This window comes from Scylla paramamosain, chromosome 13 (genome assembly GCF_035594125.1).
Source record: "Scylla paramamosain isolate STU-SP2022 chromosome 13, ASM3559412v1, whole genome shotgun sequence".
In the NCBI taxonomy this organism is placed as follows: domain Eukaryota; kingdom Metazoa; phylum Arthropoda; class Malacostraca; order Decapoda; family Portunidae; genus Scylla; species Scylla paramamosain.
This window is the reverse complement of record NC_087163.1, coordinates 18,387,085-18,409,019: the sequence shown is the minus strand read 5'-3', so window position 1 is coordinate 18,409,019 and position 21,935 is coordinate 18,387,085. Positions and strand designations below refer to the sequence as shown.

The following is a 21,935-nucleotide window of genomic DNA, read 5'->3' as shown; positions in this document are numbered from 1 at the left end:
AGAGAGAGAGTAGAGAGAGAGAGAGAGAGAGAGAGGAGGGAACTCGCCACTCTTACCTGAACTCCCGTGGAAGGATAGGCTATCAGCGACACAAATTTATTTATTTTATTTATTTACTTTTTCTCTCTCTCTCTCTCTCTCTCTCCTCTCTCTCTCTCTCTCTCTCTCTCTCTCTCTCTCTCCTCTCTATTCTCTCTCCTCTCTCTCTCTCTCCTCTCATCTCCGTTGAAATAAGGTGTTAATGAGATGGTACATAAAATATAATATTTTGCTGGAGACTGTCATCGTGGTAAATAATGGTAAAGCGCGTGTCGCTCACACTGCAACATTCATAATTTCTCCAACATTCACCTCAATCCTCAAGAAATAAAAAAAAATTCAACGAGATTTGTATACCGCATTTAAATAGAAGAGGAAAAATTACACACGGTCAGAAATTTACACCATGAGAAACACTTCATAATAAAGTAGCCAATCACTGCCTTCCTTGGGGCGACAACTTTGTCGAGTTGCCAGTTACTCTTTTCCAGTCGATTATCTATATATTTCATATTGATTTATCCTATATTCTTGCATACATGCACATGCTTATATATATATATAATATATATATATATATATATATATATATATATAATATATAGATATATATATAATATATATATATCTATATATATATATATATTATATATATATATATATATATACACACATATAGATTTTTTTTTTTTTCACGTGCATTGAGTACATACGCTATCTTTTGACGAGAGTGGAATTCGAGTAAAATTTATAACGAAAATAAAAATACCGCTTATGTTTACATGCTTTGAAAAACAATCCGACAGTGTAAGGGTTAAACCATCAACACAGAGTCATCTTCCGACGAGCTGGTTGCTGCAGCTGCAATTTTGCTGTGCTTGAAGAAAAAACATCAGAAGAAACGGTTGTGAACTCGTTCCTAGCTAGCGAGAAGGAATGGGAAAAATTTTGCAGACTATTTCTGGTATATATGGGGATCTTTGGGATCCCATATATATTTCTTCTCATGTACCAACTCCAAAAGGTATACTTTGGACGCATGTCTCCAAACAATACCCATACTACTGCCCATGATGCCTTCAGGTACAGTACACATGTGCTGGATTCCTCAGTGACAATATGAACAAACCGATTCCCAGTCTATTTTCCAAAATTTTGATAAATAAATTTTAATATTTAATTTATTCATTATATATAATGGTGTACTTTCCAACAATATTCTTCCTATTTTCAATATTATATTAATAGCTGTTCTCATTTGACCCTTAAAAAATGCCGTGAAGGCAACCGATTCAGACTGACAGAGCGGTTTCCCGGCTGGGCCGGCAATTCAGCAAATCCCGGTTGCATTTCGTTCCCGGCTGCATATTCCCGGCTAAAACCAGCGCAAATTGCGTCGTGTAAACCCCGCTTTAGGAAGAGGCTTCATAACTAAAAGTAATTACTAAAACTGGGACCCAGAGTTAACAATCGTTCCTTGACTTATCAGAATGATTCTATAGGTATAGGCACTCTCATTTCCTGGCCAAAGGATCGATCCTTAGTCTTCTCTGGATATCTGGGATAAAATACAAGATCCTTCGATAGATAACCCTGCTCTACCATCTTACTTGAAATTAATGCATTCAAATACCAGGTTTCTTAATTTGAAGCTCTTCACTTCTCTGCTTAATCCCATTTCCTTTTGTAACTTGTCATTTCTAGTAATTTTTCTTGCTTTTATCCTACCATAATTTCATTATTAACTTTTTTTTTTTTTTTTATAGACGATGATTATGAAACCTGAATCAATTTCAGCTTATTTTCTAGTTTCATTACTACCCGTCTTCGAAGAGGAACATTGGTGCTATACTACTCCCTAATGTACTACTGAGTACCTCGTCTGCTTTACCTGTCGTTCCTCGCTAATTGATTTACATATTGATCCCAAATTTAAATTAATTTGATTTACGAGATAATATATAATGATTACTTTTCTTAATACCCAATAAAATCAATGAATTTGAAGGGGGGAAATTGCCACACACTTTACCTTTTTTGAGGCGGGCAAGGAGCAAGGTCAGCTGAGTACCAGGAGAAGGCAGGGTTAGCAGGCTACCTCCATGACCCAAGCAGGCAGCTGTGGCCTCTGTGAAGGTCAGTTCCTCACCACCAAACCAGTAACAGTCACTCCCAACACGCTCAAAATCCAGACGACATGAATCTGAAGACAACAAACGCATTTTTTTAATTATATACATAAATTTGAAACACTGCATCACAAAGTCTAATATATATATATATATATATATATATATATATATATATATATATATATATATATATATATATATATATATATATATATGATATATGTACTATATGTACATATATATATATATATATTATATATATAATATATATATATATATATATATATATATATATATATATATATATATATATATATATATATATATATATATATATATATATATATCAACTGTTTGGAAAAGTGAAACGACACGGACGACAAGAGGAATGCAGCTCTTAAAAATTTCTTATTAAAAGTTACTGAAATGGAGATATCACTTTAATTAACCACATAATGTGTGCATGCATGAACTGAAGGTCATGAGAAATTTTGAGCGGCAAAAGGATTAATGTGACGTTAAGGAGAAATTTTCCTAAGGTCTAGTTGGACTGGCTATAGTTTATGGAGGCATTGGCGTGGATTTTAAAGAAGTCTCAAGAACGAAACCTATAAGTGGCAGAGATGCAAATGCTGAATTGGTCAAATGGATGTGTGGAACCACAAGAAATTGATTGACCTGCGTTGAATTAACAATAGGTTCAGTTAAACAATGGGTTCAGTTAAATTTTAAAATCATCATAGCGACTCCTACACCAGCCTCAGAGTCCCCCATCTGGGGAGGGGACCCATAAATGTCCCCAGGTCGGACTGGCCTTTCTGTCGACGACCCTAAGTGTCTTGACACCCCCTTCAACTTTTTTCTTCATTAACTTCTGCAACATTCGCGGTCTAAGATCTAATTTTCAATCTGTAAAACACCACCTCTCCCTCTTCTAAACCCTCATCTTCTTTTCCTCACTGAAACTCAGGTGTGTGAGGCAACTGACAGTAGCCGTTTTTCTGTTCCCCTCCTTTCTCTATCCTCATTTTCGATCCAAAGCTGGAGGTTGCGTTTATGTGCACAATGACTTAACCTGTTCTCGTGCCCACGCTCTTGAATATTCCGAGTTTTCCACCATCTGGCTACGACTATAGAGTCACTCTCAAACTAAATTAATCTGTGCTGTATACCTCTCACCTAACTCCTCTTACTATAAGAAATTCTCTGACTACTTAACTTCCAAAGTGGAGCACATTCTGACCCTCTTCCCTTTTGCAGAGATCTCTATTCTCGGAGACTTCAATGTTCACCACCAGCTTTGGCTTTCCTCTCCCCTCACTGACCATCCTGGTGAACTAGCCTACAACTTTGCTGTCCTCCATGACCTAGAGGAATTCGTGCAACACCCTACTCGTATTCCTGACCGTCTTAGAGATACGCCCCAACATTCTTGACCTTTTCCTGACCTTTAATCCTTCTGCTTATGCTGTCACCCTTTCTTCTCTGTTGGGCTCCTCCGATCACAATCTCATATCTGTATCTTGTCCTATCGCTCCAATCCCCTCCTCAGGATCCCCCTAAGCGAAGGGTGCCTCTGGCATTTTGCCTCTGCTAGTTGGGGGGACCTGAGGAGGTATTTTGCTGATTTTCCTTGGAATGACTACTGCTTCCGTGTCAGAGACCCGTCTTTGTGTGCTGAGCGCATAATAGAGGTGATAGTGTCTGGCATGGATGCGTACATTCCTCACTCTTTTACTCGTCCTAAACCTTCTAAACCTTGGTTTAACACAGCTTGTTCTCGTGCTATACATGATAGAGAGGTGGCCCACAAAAGGTACTTAAGCCTTCCCATCACCAGAATCTCATGCACTTTATATTTCTGCCCGGAACCATGCCAAGTCTGTTCTCCAACTAGCCAAAAACTCCTTCATTAACAGAGTGTCAAAATCTTTCAAGATCTAACTCCCCTCGTGACTTCTGGCATCTAGCCAAAAATATCTCCAATAACTTTGCTTCTTCTTCTTTCCCTCCTTTATTTCAACCAGATGGCACCACTGCTATCACATCTATGCTGAACTCGAACTTGAACTTTGCTCAAAACCTTTGCTAAAAACTCTACCATGGACGATTATGGGCTTGTTTCTCACTCTCCTCCATCATCTGACAACTTCATGCCACCTATTAAAATTCTTCGCAATGATGTTTTCCATGCCCTCGCTGGCCTAAACCCTCGGAAGGCTTATGGACTGATGGGGTCCCCCGTAATGTTCTCCGAAACTGTGCCTCCGTGCTTGCACCTTGTCTAGTCAAACTCTTTCGGCTCTGTCTGTCAACATCTACTTTTCCTTCTTGCTGGAAATTTGCCTACATTCAACCTGTACCTAAAAAGGGGTGACCGTTCTAATCCCTCAAACTACTGTCCTTATTGCTTTAATTTCCTGCCTATCTAAAGTTTTCGAATCTATCCTCAACAGGAATATTCTTAAACATCTATCACTTCACAACTTTCTATCTGATCGCCAGTATGGGTTCCGTCAAGGCCGCTCTGCTGGTGATCTTCTGGCTTTCCTTACTGAGTCTTGGTCATCCTCTTTTAGAGATTTTGGTGAAACTTTTGCTGTTGCCTTGGACATATCAAAAGCTTTTGATAGAGTCTGGCACAAAGATTTGATTTCCAAACTACCCTCCTACGGCTCTATCCTTCTCTCTGTAACTTCATCTCAAGTTTCCTTTTTGACCGTTCTATTGCTGCTGTGGTAGACGGTCACTGTTCTCCTAAATCTATTAACAGTGGTGTTCCTTAGGGTTCTGTCCTGTCACCCACTCTTATTATTCATTAATGATCCAACCCTTCAGGAGGTAAACATTTCACGCAGGAAAGCCACAGAACGCTTGACTTCTGATCTTTCTAAAATTTCTGATTGGGGCAGAGCAAACTTGGTATTGTTCAATGCCTCAAAAACTCAATTCCTCCATCTATCAACTCGACACAACCTTCCAGACAACTATCCCCTCTTCTTCAATGACACTCAAGTGTCCCTCTCTTCTACACTGAACATCCTCGGTCTGTCCTTTACTTATAATCTGAACTGGAAACTTCACGTCTCATCTCTAGCTAAAACAGCTTCTATGAAGTAAGGTGTTCTGAGACCTGCTAACTTTGTACAAGGGCCTTATCCGTCCATGTATGGAGTATGCTTCACATGTCTGGGGGGGTTCCACTCATACTGCTCTTCTAGACAGGGTGAAATCAAAAGCTTTTCGTCTCATCAACTCCTCTCCTCTAACTGACTGTCTTCAGCCCTCTCTCTCACCGCCGCAATGTTGGATCTCTAGCTATCTTCTACCGCTATTTTCCACGCTAACTGCTCTTCTGATCTTGCTAACTGCATGCCTCCCCTCCTCCCGCGGCCTCGCTGCACAAGACTTTCTTCTTTCTCTCACCCCTATTCTGTCCACCTCTATAATACAAGAGTTAAGCAGTATTCTCAATCCATTCATCCCGTTCTCTAGTAAACTCTGGAACTCCCCGCCTGCTTCTGTATTTCCACCTTCTTATGACTTGAATTCCTTCAATAGGGAGGTTTCAAGACACCTATCCATCAATTTTTGTCTACTGCTTTGACCATTTTATGGGACTGGCATTTCAGTGAGCATTGTTTTTAATTGGATTTTTGTTGTCCTTCCTACATAAAAAAAAAAAAAAGTTTAAAAAAATGTTGAATTGACATGGAACCGCAACCCACTAATTGCTCTAGGTCATTGGGGTTAGCAAAGGTAAATGCTAATTCACCAGGTTTGTCTGTGAAGGAAGAGGAAAGACAAAAAGTGGTGGTGAACATTGACGTCTTCAAGAATCTCTAGGAAATGAAAGAAAGTCAGGATGTGCTTTTGCTTCACTTTGGAAGCTGAATAAAAAAAAAAAAAAAAGAATATATATATATATATATATATATATATATATATATATATATATATATATATATATATATATATATATATATATATATATATATATATATATATACATATATATATATATATATATATATATATTATATATATATATATATATATAATATAATATATATATATATATATATATATATACATATATATATATATATATATATATATATATATATATATATATATATATATATATATATATATATATATATATATCTATATATATATATATATATATATATATATATATATATATATATATTACGCCCCAAACACACGCACACGCAACCACACACAAGCACTCACACACATATCCACATGCACCCACACATAAGTAACCACGCGCCTGTGAGATGGTAGTAGATGCTGGCGAGAGACCTGTGTCTACATGAAAACTGTTACTGCTGACCCAGCTCCATCTGCGTGACCTCTTTTTATGTGGGTCACAGTGGGCCTGGCGCTGGGAATAACAACAACAACAACCTTCTTAGGAAGCGAGGACAAACCAAGTATCTCTGGTGAGCGGAGGCCGACCTCTGGCTTCAGGAAGCCTCCTGTCAGTGCCTCGCGGAGGATCGACTCCGTGCCTCGTGAATGACTAAGACTAACGTGTAGTGTTCCGTCTTCAGACTCAAGGAGTGCGGACGCTTGTGCTCACGGCACACCGGGGAACGTTCCCCGTCGGCGCCTCCGTCACCGACCCCTCCGGCATCCCCGGGTGTTGGTTGGAGCGTATTACAGGACTGGACAGTGTGCAGCGAGCAAGTTTGACATCCGTAAGTAGAAGCGTCCCGAGTGCCGCATAAGTGGGCCGTGCGCGCAGCAGCGCACCGGCCAGAGGGGCATCCGAGGCACCTGATAACTCTACGGACGTTGAGTGGCATCCTTCACCAACGAACCTTGATAGAGACTATAGGTGACCATCCCAACCAGTCTAGCCGATGAACCAGAGCTCCAACCCCCCCTCCTGCACGCCCCTGCTGACACCTCTGCCCAGGGAAGGCAGTGCAGTTGACGGTGGTGGACGGCTGTCTCACGTCCCGGCCACCGCGAGAGCAACATCATCGAGGGAGAGGTACCCCAGCCTACACGGTGACCCAGAGCCACAACGCCCCTTCTGCACGTCCCTGCCGGCATCTCTGCCCAGGGAAGTCATCCAGTTGACGGTGGTGGATGGCTCGTTCACGTCCCGGCCACCGCAGGAGCAACATCGTCGAGGCATGATTGGCCTGGCTGACAGGCGACCCTGGAGGACCCTGCTGTGCTGCGGGGGTCCCCACGGGGGACAGGGAGGGTGCCCCTCCGGTATAGCCGGGGGAATTACCGATCTAGAAGTGTAGAGTGCACACATGCCTAACCTGACACCTGGAGGTAGAGGTGTCAGGAATAAAGACATGCCATGCCATTGGCCGATCGGATAGAACGTAGGTGGGGAGACGGCAACACCTATGAAGTCGCTGGTCCCCCTTAACCCCCCCCGTGGGGTATATATATATATATATATATATATATATATATATATATATATATATATATATATATATATATATATATATATATATATATATATATATATATATATATATATATATATATATATATATATATATATATATATATATATATTAAGGGTGTATATGGGCAGGAGTCTTTCTCTAATACATATCTCATTGAATGTGATAGCTAGTTGAGCATTTATTATTTTTCTTAAAATATTTTCCTTATATCTTATGATTGTCTTATATTCTTTTTAATTGGCTGTATGACTTCGCCGAAGCTAGTCATTTTCGCTAGATCGCGATTTCGGGTCCTTGACCCTTCTTCAGTAGCGAAGGTCTTTCCGTATTAAGGGTGTCTTGACTTGAGCCATTCTCTCCGACACCCTCAATACGGAAAGACCTTCGCTACTGAAGAAGGTTCAAGGACCCGAAATCGCGATCTAGCGAAAATGACTAGCTTCGGCGAAGTCATACAGCCAATTTAAAAAGAATATAAGACAATCATAAGATATAAGGAAAATATCTTAAGAAAAATAATAAATGCTCAACTAGCTATCACATTCAATGATATATATATATATATATATATATATATATATATATATATATATATATATATATATATATATATATATATATATATATATATATATATATATATATATATATATATATATATATATATATATATATATATATATATATATATATATAATATATCATGTTTATTATTTTTTTTTCTTTCTTTCTTTATTATATATATATATATATATATATATATATATATATATATATATATATATATATATATATATATATATATATATATATATATATATATATATATATATATATATATATATATATATATATATATATATATATATATATATATATATATATATATATATATATATATATATATATATATATATATATATATATATATATATATATATATATATATATATATATATATATATTTCAAGAGAACGGGCACGAAAGCAAGCTAAGTCGTTGCCCACGTAAACGCAACATCCTGCTTTTGATTAAAAATGACGGATACAGATAGTAGGAGGGAACAGAGGAGTTACTAACAGTTGCCTTAGATACCTGAGATTCGGTGAAGAAAAGAAGAGGTTCACAGATTGAAAGTTATATCTATGGCCACGAATTGTGAAGTTAATGAGGAAAAGTTTCGAGGGGATATCAGCACACCCAGTATCGATACTAGAAGAGCAGTCCGCCCCAGGGACATTTCTGGTATCCTTACCAGACTGGGACTCGGAGACTGGTGTAGGAGTCGCCATGGTGTGAATTTAGAATTTTGAGTGAAAAGTAAGCGTTTGTTAGGTGCATGTGTAGTTGTGTGAAGGAAGAGAGTTGCCTTTAGTGGGTTGGTTGTGACTGCCACCTTGTGTGGTAAGACATTTCATTTATTGAACGTTTCTCTCTTTGCTCCGCAACATCGAGGTCATACGGCGACAGATAACGTTCAGGAAGGTTACAGCTGGGTTAAAGGCAAGTTCTCAGCAACCACCTGGTCCAGTGCTTGTGGGACCTCCCTGAAAGTAATAATTATTTCGATAGGTGTCACTGCCCCTCCTCCTTCCTTCGGACTCGCTGCACAAGGCTTTCTACTTTCTCTCAAACCTATCAGGCCACCTCAATAATACAAAGTTAACTAGCATTCTCAATTTTTCATCTCTTTTACTGGTAAACTGCAACTCCCTTCCTGCTTCTGTATTTCCACCTGCCTGTGACTTGAATAGTTACAGGGGAGGTTTCAAGCTACTTCTCAAATATGGGATAACTCTTCTGACTTTTGTTCTGCCTTTTTGTTGCCCTTGGCCCGAGCTTTAACGCCCCCTAATCCCCTCCTAAAAAATAGAAATAAAATAAAAAAACTAAAAAAACTTAAAGCCATTTCTATACTTAATTCCTGCTACCCATGACCCGCACAATGGTGCCCTTAGTTCGGATGCCCTAAAACGAGCCTTATATCAAAGTTTCCGGTCTCCTGGTACCCGTGGACTCACCTCGGCTAGGGTGAGGGTACACAGTGAGGGTAGGAGGCCTCTCAGCTGCCTGGAAAACACCAAGGTGACCTGGTGCTGATCTTTTCTCCAGGGTTTTAGTAGTATTTTCAACCAGTCCCAAGCGGGCAAGGGCATCCGTCAGTCGGTCATCCAAACGATCAGTGATGGAACGCACAGCTGCCACTTCCACCTGTATGCCTGCCTCGCCTTGCCACTGCCGATGAAGCTCCTCTACTCGACGGCGAAGGAAATCAACCTGAGGAAGGAAACAGGTAAAGGAGGAAGAAATGTAAAGAGGGCAAAGGTTTAAAGTAATAGAAAAGAGAGAGTATGAATGAATAATCAATGGTAAAAAAAAATATATATATATATATATATATATATATATATATATATATATATATATATATATATATATATATATATATATATATATATATATATATATATATATATATATATATATATATATATATATATATATATATATATATATATAAAGGAATATAATAGCATTACACACACACACACACACACACACACACACACACACACACACACATATATATATATATATATATATATATATATATATATATATATATATATATATATATATATATATATATATATATATATATATATATATATATATATATATATATATATATATATATATATATATATATATATATATATATATATATATATATATATATATATATATATATATATATATATATATATATATATATATATATATATATATATATATATATATATATATATATATATATACATTTTTTTTTTATGTAGGAGGGACACTGGCCAAGGGCAACAAAAATCCAATAAAAGAAAAAATTACCACTGAAATGCCAATCCCATAAAAAGGTCAAAGCAGTAGTCAAAAATTGATGGATAAGTGTCTTGAAACCTCCCTCTTGAAGGTATTCACATCATAGGAAGGTGGAAATACAGTAGCAGGCAGGGAGTTCCAGAGTTTACCAGAGAAAGGAATGAATGATTGAGAATACTGCTTAACTCTTGTATTAGAGAGGTGGACAGAATAGGGGTGAGAGAAAGAAGAAAGTCTTGTGCAGCGAGGCTGCGAGAGGAGGGGAGGCATACAGTTAGCAAAATCAGAAAAGCAGTTAGCATGAAAATAGCCGTAGAAGATAACAAGAGATGCAACATTGCGGCGGTGAGAGAGAGGCTGAAGACAGTCAGTTAGAGGAGAGGAGTTGATTAGACGAAAAGCTGTTGATTCCACCCTGTCTAGAAGAGCAGTATGAGTGGAACCCCCCAGACATGTGAAGCATACTCCATACATGGACGGATAAGGCCCTTGTACAGAGTTAGCAGATGGGAGGGTGAGAATAACTGGCGGAGACGTCTCAGAAAGCCTAACTTCATAGAAGTTGTTTTAGCTAGAGATGAGATGTGAAGTTTCCAGTTCAGATTGTAAGTAAAGGACAGACTGAGGATGTTCACTGTAGAAGAGGGGGACAGTTGAGTGTCACTGAAGTAGAGCGGATAGTTGTCTGGAAGGTTGTGTAGAGTTGCTAGATGAAGGAATTGAGTTTTTGAGACATTGAACAATACCAAGTTTGCAAGTATGAAAAGACGTGGAAAAGTGCAGGATGGTATCATCAGCATAGGAGTGGATAGGACAAGAAGTTTAGTTTAGAAGATCATTAATGAATAATAAGAAGAGAGTGGGTGACAGGAGAGAACGCAGAGGAACACCACTGTTTATAGATTTAGAAGAAGAACAGTGACCGTCTACTACAGCAGCAATAGAACGGTCAGAAAGGAAACTTGAGATGAAGTTACAGAGAGAAGGATAGAAGCCGTAGGAGGGTAGTTTGGAAATCAAAGCTTTGTGCCAGACTCTATCAAAAGCTTTTGATATGTCCAAGGCAACAGCAAAAGTTTCACCAAAATCTCTAAAAGAGGATGACCAAGACTCAGTAAAGAGAGCCAGAAGATCACCAGTAGAGTGGCCTTGACGGAACCCATACTGGCGATCAGATAGAAGGTTGTGAAGTAATAGATGTTTAAGAATCTTCCTGTTGAGGATAGATTCAAAAACTTTAGATAGGCAGGAAATTAAAGCAATAGGGCGGTAGTTTGAGGGATTAGAACGGTCACCCTTTTTAGGAACAGGCTGAATGTAGGCAAACTTCCAGCAAGAAGGAAAGGTAAATGTTGACAGACAGAGCTGAAAGAGTTTGACTAGGCAAGGTGCAAGCACGGAGGCACAGTTTCGGAGAACAATAGAAGGAACCCCATCAGGTCCATAAGCCTTCCAAGGGTTTAGGCCAGCAAGGGCATGGAAAACATCATTGCGAAGAATTTCAATAGGTAGCATGAAGTAGTCAGAGGGTGGAGGAGAGGGAGGAACAAGCCCAGAATCGTCCAAGGTAGAGTTTTTAGCAAAGGTTTGAGCGAAGAGTTCAGTTTTAGAAATAGATGTGATAGCAGTGGTGCCATCTGGTTGAAATAAAGGAGGGAAAGAAGAAGAAGCAAAGTTATTGGAGATATTTTTGGCTAGATGGCAGAATTCATGAGAGGAGTTAGATCTTGAAAGGTTTTGACACTTTCTGTTAATGAAGGAGTTTTTGGCTAGTTGGAGAACAGACTTGGCATGGTTCCGGGCAGAAATATAAAGTGCATGAGATTCTGGTGATGGAAGGCTTAAGTACCTTTTGTGGGCCACCTCTCTATCATGTATATCACGAAAACAAGTTGTGTTAAACCATGTTTTGGAAGATTTATGTAGAAAAAAAAGTGAGGAATGTACGCCTCCATGCCAGACACTATCACCTTTGTTTTGCGCTCAGCACACAAAGACGGGTCTCTGCCACGGAAGCAGTACTCATTCAAAGGAAAATCAGCAAAATACCTCCTTAGGTCCCCCAAACTATTAGAGGGAAAACGTCAGAGGCACCTCTACTTAGGGGGATTCTGAGGAGTGATTGGAGCGATACTTAGGACAAGATACAGATATGAGATTGTGATCGGAGGAGCCTAACGGAGAAGAGAGGGTGACAGCATAAGCAGAAGGATTAGAAGTCAGCAAAAGGTCAAGAATGTTGGGCGTATCTCCAGGACGGTCAAGAATACGAGTAGGGTGTTGCACCAATTGCTCTAGGTCGTGGAAGATAGCAAAGTTGAAGGCTAGTTCACCAGGATAGTAAGTGAAGGGAGAGGAAAACCAGAGCTGGTGGTGAACATTAAAGTCTCCAAGAATGGAGATCTCTGCAAAAAGGAAGAGAGTCAGAATGTGTTTCACTTTGGAAGTTAAATAGTCAAAGAATTTCTTATAATCAGAGGAGTTAGGTGAGAGGTATACAGCACAGATGAATTTACTTTGAGAGTGACTCTGTAGTCGTAGCCAGATTGTGGAAAACTCGGAAGATTCAAGAGCGTGGGCACGAGAGCAAGTTAAGTCATTGCGCACATAAACGCAACATCTAGCTTTGGATCGAAAATGAGGATAGAGAAAGTAGGAGGGAACAGAAAAGGGTCTACTTTCAGTTGCCTCAGACACCTGAGTTTCAGTGAGGAAAAGAAGATGAGGTTTAGAAGAGGAGAGGTGGTGTTCTACAGATTGAAAATTAGATCTTATACCGCGAATGTGGCAGAAGTTCATGAACAAAAAGTTGAGGGGGGTGTCAAGACACTTGGGATCGATATCAAAAGGGCAGTCCGACCTGGAGACATTTGTGGTCCCCTCCCCAGATGGGGACTCAGAGGTTGGTGTAGGAGTCGCCATGATAATTTTGAATTTTTGAGTGAAGGGTGTGTGTGTGTGTGTGTGTGTGTGTGTGTGTGTGTGTGTGTGTGTGTGTGTGTGTGTGTGTGTGTGTGTGTGTGTGTGTGTGTGTGTGTTTGTTATTAGGTGCTTGTAGTTTTGTATGGAGACACAAAGGGAAACGTTCAGTGAGGTCACAGCTGGGTTTAATGATAAGTTCACAGCATCCTCTGATCCAGTGCTTTTAGGCCTCACTGGGAGTAATTATCGTTTCAGCAGGTGCCTACTGCCTCCTCCAACTTATATATATATATATATATATATATATATATATATATATATATATATATATATATATATATATATATATATATATATATATATATATATATATATATAGTAGGAGGAGACAGTAGACATCTGCCGAAACGATATTTACTCCCAGTGAGGTCTAAAGCACTGTTCAGGAGGTGCTGTGAACTTATCATTAAACCCAGCTGTGACCTCACTGAACGTTTCCCTTTGTGTCTCACAACGTAAGGGGGCAGTCACAGCCTGCCTTATAAAGACAACTCTCTTCTTCCACACAAAACTACAAGCACCTAATAACACACACACCCTTCACTCAAAAATTTCAAAACCATCATGGCGACTCCTACACCAGCCTCGGAGACCCCATCTGGAGAGGGGACCATAAATGTCCCAAGGTCGGACTGCATTTCTGTGGACGACCCTAAGTGTCTTGACACCCCCTCAACTTTTTCTTCATTAACTTCTGCAACATTCGCGGTCTAAGATCTAATTTTCAGTCTGTAGAACACCACCTCTCCTCTTCTAAACCTCATCAGGCTTGTCTCTTCCTCTCCTCCACCCTCTGACTTTTTTTTTTTTTTTTTATGTAGGAAGGATACTGGCCAAGGGCAACAAAAATCCAATAAAAAAAAAATGCCCACTGAAATGCCAGTCCCATAAAAGGGTCAAAGCAGTGGTCAAAAATTGGTGGATAAGTGTCTTGAAACCTCCCTCTTAAAGGAATTCAAGTCATAGGAAGGTGGAAATACAGAAGCAGGCAGGGAGTTCCAGAGTTTACCAGAGAAAGGGATGAATGATTGAGAATACTGGTTAACTCTTGCGTTAGAGAGGTGGACAGAATAGGGGTGAGAGAAAGAAGAAAGTCTTGTGCAGCGAGGCCGTGGGAGGAGGGGAGGCATGCAGTTAGCAAGATCAGAAGAGCAGTTAGCATGAAAATAGCGGTAGAAGACAGCTAGATGTGCAACATTGCGGCGGTGAGAGAGAGGCTGAAGACACTCAGTTAGAGGAGAGGAGTTGATGAGACGAAAAGCTTTTGATTCCACCCTGTCTAGAAGAGCAGTATGAGTGGAACCCCCCCAGACATGTGAAGCATACTCCATACATGGACGGATAAGGCCCTTGTACAGAGTTAGCAGCTGGGGGGGTGAGAAAAACTGGCAGAGACGTCTCAGAACACCTAACTTCATAGAAGCTGTTTTAGCTAGAGATGAGATGTGAAGTTTTCAGTTCAGATTATAAGTAAAGGACAGACCGAGGATGTTCAGTGTAGAAGAGGGGGACAGTTGAGTGTCATTGAAGAAGAGGGGATAGTTGTCTGGAAGGTTGTGTCGAGTTGATAGATGGAGGAATTAAGTTTTTGAGGCATTGAACAATACCAAGTTTGCTCTGCCCCAATCAGAAATTTTAGAAAGATCAGAAGTCAGGCGTTCTGTGGCTTCCCTGCGTGATATGTTTACCTCCTGAAGGGTTGGACGTCTATGAAAAGACGTGGAAAAGTGCAGGGTGGTATCATCAGCATAGGAGTGGATAGGACAAGAAGTTTGGTTTAGAAGATCAGTAATGAATAATAAGAAGAGAGTGGGTGACAGGACAGAACCCTGAGGAACACCACTGTTAATAGATTTAGGAGAAGAACAGTGACCGTCTACCACAGCAGCAATAGAACGGTCAGAAAGGAAACTTGAGATGAAGTTACAGAGAGAAGGATAGAAACCGTAGGAGGGTAGTTTGGAAATCAAAGCTTTGTGCCAGACTCTATCAAAGGCTTTTGATATGTCCAAGGCAACAGCAAAAGTTTCACCAAAGTCTCTAAAAGAGGATGACCAAGACTCAGTAAGGAAAGCCAGAAGATCATCAGCAGAGCGGCCTTGACGGAACCCATACTGGCGATCAGATAGAAGGTTGTGAAGTGATAGATATTTAAGAATCTTCCTGTTGAGGATAGATTCAAAAACTTTAGATAAGCAGGAAATTAAAGCAATAGGACGGTAGTTTGAGGGATTAGAGCGGTCACCCTTTTTAGGAACAGGTTGAATGTAGGCAAACTTCCAGCAAGAAGGAAAGGTAGATGTTGACAGACAGAGCTGAAAGAGTTTGACTAGGCAAGGTGCAAGTACGGAGGCACAGTTTCGGAGAACAATAGGAGGGACCCCATCAGGTCCATAAGCCTTCCGAGGGTTTAGGCCAGCGAGGGCATGGAAAACATAATTACGAAGAATTTTAATACGTGGCATGAAGAAGTCAGAGGGTGGAGGAGAGGGAGGAACAAGCCCAGAATCGTCCAAGGTAGAGTTTTTAGCAAAGGTTTGAGCAAAGAGTTCAGCTTTAGAAATAGATGTGATAGCAGTGGTGGCATCTGGTTGAAGTAGAGGAGGGAAAGAAGAAGAAGCAAAGTTATTGGAGATATTTTTGGCTAGATGCCAGAAATCACGAGGGGAGTTAGATCTTGAAAGGTTTTGACATTTTCTGTTAATGAAGGAGTTTTTGGCTAGTTGGAGAACAGACTTGGCATGGTTGCGGGCAGAAATATAAAGTGCATGAGATTCTGGTGATGGAAGGCTTAAGTACCTTTTGTGGGCCACCTCTCTATCATGTATAGCACGAGAACAAGCTGTGTTAAACCAAGGTTTAGAAGGTTTAGGACGAGAAAAAGAGTGAGGAATGTACGCCTCCATGCCAGACACTATCACCTCTGTTATGCGCTCAGCACACAAAGACGGGTCTCTGACACGGAAGCAGTAGTCATTCCAAGGAAAATCAGCAAAATACCTCCTCAGGGCCCCCCACCTAGCAGAGGCAAAACGCCAGAGGCACCTTCGCTTAGGGGGATCCTGAGGAGGGAATGGAGTGATAGGACAAGATAAAGATATGAGATTGTGATCGGAGGAGCCCAACGGAGAAGAAAGTGTGACAGCATAAGCAGAAGGATTAGAGGTCAGGAAAAGGTCAAGAATGTTGGGCGTATCTCCAAGACGGTCAGGATTACGAGTAGGGTGTTCCACCAATTGCTCTAGGTCATGGAGGATAGCAAAGTTGTAGGCTAGTTCACCAGGATGGTCAGTGAAGGTAGAGGAAAGCCAAAGCTGGTGGTGAACATTGAAGTCTCCAAGAATGGAGATCTCTGCAAAAGGGAAGAGGGTCAGAATGTGCTCCACTTTGGAAGTTAAGTAGTGAAAGAATTTCTTATAGTCAGAGGAGTTAGGAGAGAGGTATACAGCACAGATAAATTTAGTATGAGAATGACTCTGTAGTCGTAGCCAGATGGTGGAAAACTCGGAAGATTCAAGAGCGTGGGCATGAGAGCAGGTTAAGTCATTGCGCACATAAACGCAGCATCCAGCTTTGGATCGAAAATGAGGATTGAGAAAGTAGGAGGGAACAGAAAAGGCGCTACTGTCAGTTGCCTCAGACACCTGAGTTTCAGTGAGGAAAAGAAGATGAGGTTTAGAAGAGGAGAGGTGGTGTTCGACAGATTGAAAATTAGATCTTAGACCGCGAATGTTGCAGAAGTTAATGAAGAAAAAGTTGAGGGGGGTGTCAAGACACTTAGGGTCGTCGACGGAAAGGCAGTCCGACCTGGGGACATTTATGGTCCCCTCCCCAGATGGGGACTCCGAGGCTGGTGTAGGAGTCGCCATGATTTTAAAATTTTTGAGTGAAGGGTGTGTGTGTTATTAGGTGCTTGTAGTTTTGTGTGGAGGAAGAGAGTTGTCTTTAGAGGGCAGGCTGTGACTACCCCCTTGTGTTGTGAGACACAAAGGGAAACGTTCAGTGAGGTCACAGCTGGGTTTAATGATAAGTTCACAGCACCACCTGAACAGTGCTTTAGACCTCACTGGGAGTAATTATCGTTTCGGCAGGTGTCTACTGCCTCCTCCTGTGACTACTTCATGCTACCTATTAAAATTCTTCGCAATGATGTTTTCCATGCCCTCGCTGGCTTACACTCATCGGAAGGTTTATGGACCTGATGGGATCCCTCCTACTGGACTCCTACCTCCTACTGGACTCCTACTGGAAATTGTGCCTCCGTGCTTACCTAATCAAACTCTTTTAAGTCTGTCTGTCAACATCTACCTTTCCTTCTTGTTGGAAGTTTGCCTACATTCAGCCTGTTCCTAAAAAGGGTAACCGTTCTAATCCCTCAAACTACCGTCCTGCTGCTGTAATTTCCTGCTTATCTAAAGTTTTTTAATCTATCCTCATCAGGAAGATTATTAAATATCTATCACTTCACAACCTTCTATCTGATCGCCAGTATGGGTTCTGTCAAGGCCGCTCTACTGTTGATCTTCTTGCTTTCCTTACTAAGTCTTGGTTATCCTCTTTTAGAGATTTTGGTGAAACGTTTGTTGTTGCCTTGGATATATCAAAAGCTTTTGATAGAGTCTGGCACAAAGCTTTGATTTCCAAACTATCCTCCTACGGCTTCTATCCTTCTCTCTGTAACTTCATCTCAAGTTTCCTTTCTGACCGTTCTATTGCTGCTGTGTTAAACGGTCATTGTCCTTCTCCTAAATCTATTAACAGTGGTGTTCCTCTGGGTTCTGTCCTGTCACCCACTCGTTTCTTATTATTCATCAATGACCTTTTAACCAAACTTCTTGTCCTATACACTCCTACGCTGATGATACCACCCTGCACTTTTCCACGTCTTTTCATAGACGTCCATCCCTTCAGGAAGTAAATATTTCACGCAGGGAAGCCACAGAACGCCTGACTTCTGATCTTTTTGAGATTTTTTATTTGGGCAGAGCAAACTTGGTATTGTTCAGTGCCTCAGAAACTCAATTCCTCAATCTATCAACTCGACAAAATCTTCCAGACAACTATCCCCTCTTCTTTAATGACATTCAGCTGTCTGTCCCCCCCTCTTCTACACTGAACACCCTCTGTCTGTCCTATACTTATGATCCGAACTGGAAACTTCACATCTCATCTCTAGTTAAAGCAGCTTCTATGAAGTTAGGTGTCCTGAGACGTCTCAGCCAGTTTTTCTCACTCCCCCAGCTGCTAACTCTGCACAAAGGCCTCATCCGTCCATGTCTGAAGTATGCTTCACATATCTGGGGGGTTCCTTTCACTTATACCGCTCTTCTAGACAGGGTGGAATCCAGAGCTTTTCGTCTCATCAACTCCTCTCCTCTAACTGACTGTCTTCAGCCTCTCTCTCATCGCTGCAATGTTGTATCATCTTCTACCGTTATTTTCATGCTAACTGCTCTTCTGATCTTGCTAACTGCATGCCTCGCTGCACAATACTTTCTTCTTTCTCTCATCCCTGTTCTGTTCATTTTTGTAATGCAAGAGTTAACCAATATTCTCAATCATTCAGCCCCTTCTCTGGTACACTCTGGAACTCCCTGCTTGCTTCTGTATTTCCACCTTCCTATGACTTAAATTCCTTCAAGAGGGAGGTTTCAAGACACTTATCCTTCAGTTTTCCACTACAGCTTTGGGCTCTTTTCTGGGACTGGCATCTCAATGAATTTTTTTATTGGATTTTTATTGGCCTTGGCCAGAGTTCGTCCTACATAGAAAAAATATATAAATAAATAAGTAAAAAAAAAAATTATATATATATATATATATATATATATATATATATATATATATATATATATATATATATATATATATATATATATATATATATATATATATATATATATATATATATCATTTATTTTATTTATTTTTTTTTAAGTTATTGGCCGAATTTACCTTGAATAGGAATACGTTTTCTTAGTCTCCCCCGTGTTCAGTTTACCTGCCTTATAGACATTATCCTTATCATTAGTTATAAGTTAGTATAAGGCTTAGTTACTCATTTTATATCATAATTTAAATTCTCTATATTTTTGTATGTGTAAGAGAGGAAGTGTAATTGAGATGGAAATATGATGAAATGAGGGGAGATTGAGTGGGCAACATTACATTCCAGAGAGGGGAAAGCAGAACTCCCTGATGTCTTGAGGTGGGCGGCGTTCTCAGGGGATAAATTCGGGTGGGGAGTAGTGACGGAACGTGTGTGTGGAGGTATTAGTGATGTGATGGTATAACCCTGATATCCAGGATTAGGTTGGTGAGTCTTTTGTGGTACCAAGAACTCTTGTCCGCTGAAATTTGGTTGATGAGTTGTGTCGGTGACCTAAACCTGAGGGGAGCATAGGTCAAAGAGGCAGCCATTTTGTGAGTGGAGGCTGTGGTGTTGTCCTTGGAGGCTGGTGTTGTGGTGTATTGGTGATTTTAGGGATGGTGTTGTAGGTGATCTTTGGTGATGTCTTGTGAGGTTTGAGGAGGTGAAATACGGGAATTATTATTTGGGGACGCGGTCACGACGTCTGGGTAAATTCCTGCAGCTGGGGGAAGTATTTCAATGGCCTGTGGAGGTGTAAACAGGTTCTGGTGTTGTGTGAAGTGACGGGATCGTCATGTATTAACGTGTACTACCTCATTTTGCTTGTGAATTATCATTAATATTAACATATAATGTTGTATCATAGAATAATTGTGTTTTCTACTCCCCAACATTGATCTGGTATTTGAGGTGATTCCTGATGTGCTGTGTCAAGGTTAGGGTACAGTGAGAGGGTGTAATTCTGGCGATTTCGGTTAGGTCGGGTACGCATTCGAAGCCTTTAAAAATCCAGACCTTTAAAACTTTCCGGGATCAATGTAACGTCCACTTTCTTGGAAAGATAACCGAGATCGTGACCATGACAATATATATATATATATATATATATATATATATATATATATATATATATATATATATATATATATATATATATATATATATATATATATATATATATATATATATATATTTATTTATTTATTTATTTATTTATTTTAAAGTGTAAGGAAGGGAGGTTATAAGCACGAAAATGGTAAAACCGAGAGAAAAAAATCAGTGCTACACAAATAAAATAAATAAAATAAAATGAGCTAGCCAAGATAGCTGTACAGCGTAATACTAGCAGGATCGTTTTCGTAAGTGCAACAACAGAGAGTTTAAGTATAAAGAAGACCCTTATTTATCTACCTCTAAGATAGATTTTAATAGCCGTAGTGTCTACCTTAATCGAGTCATACTTTGTCTGACCGCCGTTCCCGCACTTGGACAAGAAGCGCCGTACTAGGCGGCAAACAATCCACCCCCGGGGCGGGGGGACGACAGTGTAGTGGGTTAAAACCAGCACTACTCACACCCGCCGTCATTTAAGACGGCATGAGCGATGAGAATCCTACCTACCGGGCTCTCATCCGATAGGATTCCGACTGAGGACGCCACCGTCAGATCAAGCGGCTGGCTACCTTGCACAAGGCCCGCCGTTGTATGAAACATACTAGCAAGCGTAACACCTCCTGCGAGAGCCCCTCAAGCGTTTGGAACGGACACAGAGGCTCAATGCCCGCCCCTCCAGCCAGGGTGGTATTGGTACCGTATCCGCACCGTATACCCCTGATTAAAGCTATGAACCCGCTGGGTTTCTGACAGGAAGAGCGCTGCCGTGCCCCGAGCGGGCCGTCATCTCGGAAAGGCCAGCGTGACTACTGTTGCCCAGGCTATGTGGGTTTGGCGCTGGACTCAGCGAATCACACCGATGGCCTCCACCCAAACGGGATAGAGAACCCGAAAGAGCAGGAAGACTCCGGATTAGTGAGGCTGTTAAGGGAACCGAGGCCTGGCGGAACCCCATTACTCTACGACCGTTTGATAAGGGAGAATGGAATATTGTCCATCTCCCCGCCTCACCTTCGTTTCGTAGGGAAGCACTTTAGCCGGGGGACCAAACCTGAACCTCAGGAATAGGTTTGTTCCCTCGTTACCAGCGGGCGCCTGGTATTCCCCCCTGCTGGTAACTCAGGAACATAATGCAGCCTTTGATTATACACTCCTTGAATTCCAAGAGAAAGTCTATCGAAGAGCCATGGATGTTCTTGTTGCACACTTCAAGAGTCTCAAACCTTGAGAATAAATTAAGTGAATTTACCAGTGTCTTGAATTCTCTCTCTCTCTCTCTCTCTCTCTCTCTCTCTCTCTCTCTCTCTCTCTCTCTCTCTCTCTCTCTCTCTCTCTCTCTCTCTCTCTCTCTCTCTCTCTCTCTCTCTCTCTCTCTATATATATATATATATATATATATATATATATATATATATATCATTATTATTATTATCTTTTCTGCAAAGCAGAGAG

General features: G+C 40.4%; 1 protein-coding gene across 2 annotated transcripts in view; it reads right to left on the bottom strand.

Moving 5' to 3' along the window:
- The window catches only part of LOC135106449 (uncharacterized), a 44,709-nt gene that overhangs the window by 11,706 nt on the left and 11,068 nt on the right, over positions 1-21,935 (bottom strand). For both annotated transcript variants that reach the window (XM_064015458.1, XM_064015459.1), the window contains 2 exons: positions 9,661-9,916; positions 2,072-2,242 (listed from right to left, as the gene is read on the bottom strand). In XM_064015458.1, the coding sequence (XP_063871528.1) occupies positions 2,072-2,242; positions 9,661-9,916 (427 nt within the window). The remainder of the gene's footprint in view (positions 1-2,071; positions 2,243-9,660; positions 9,917-21,935) is intronic.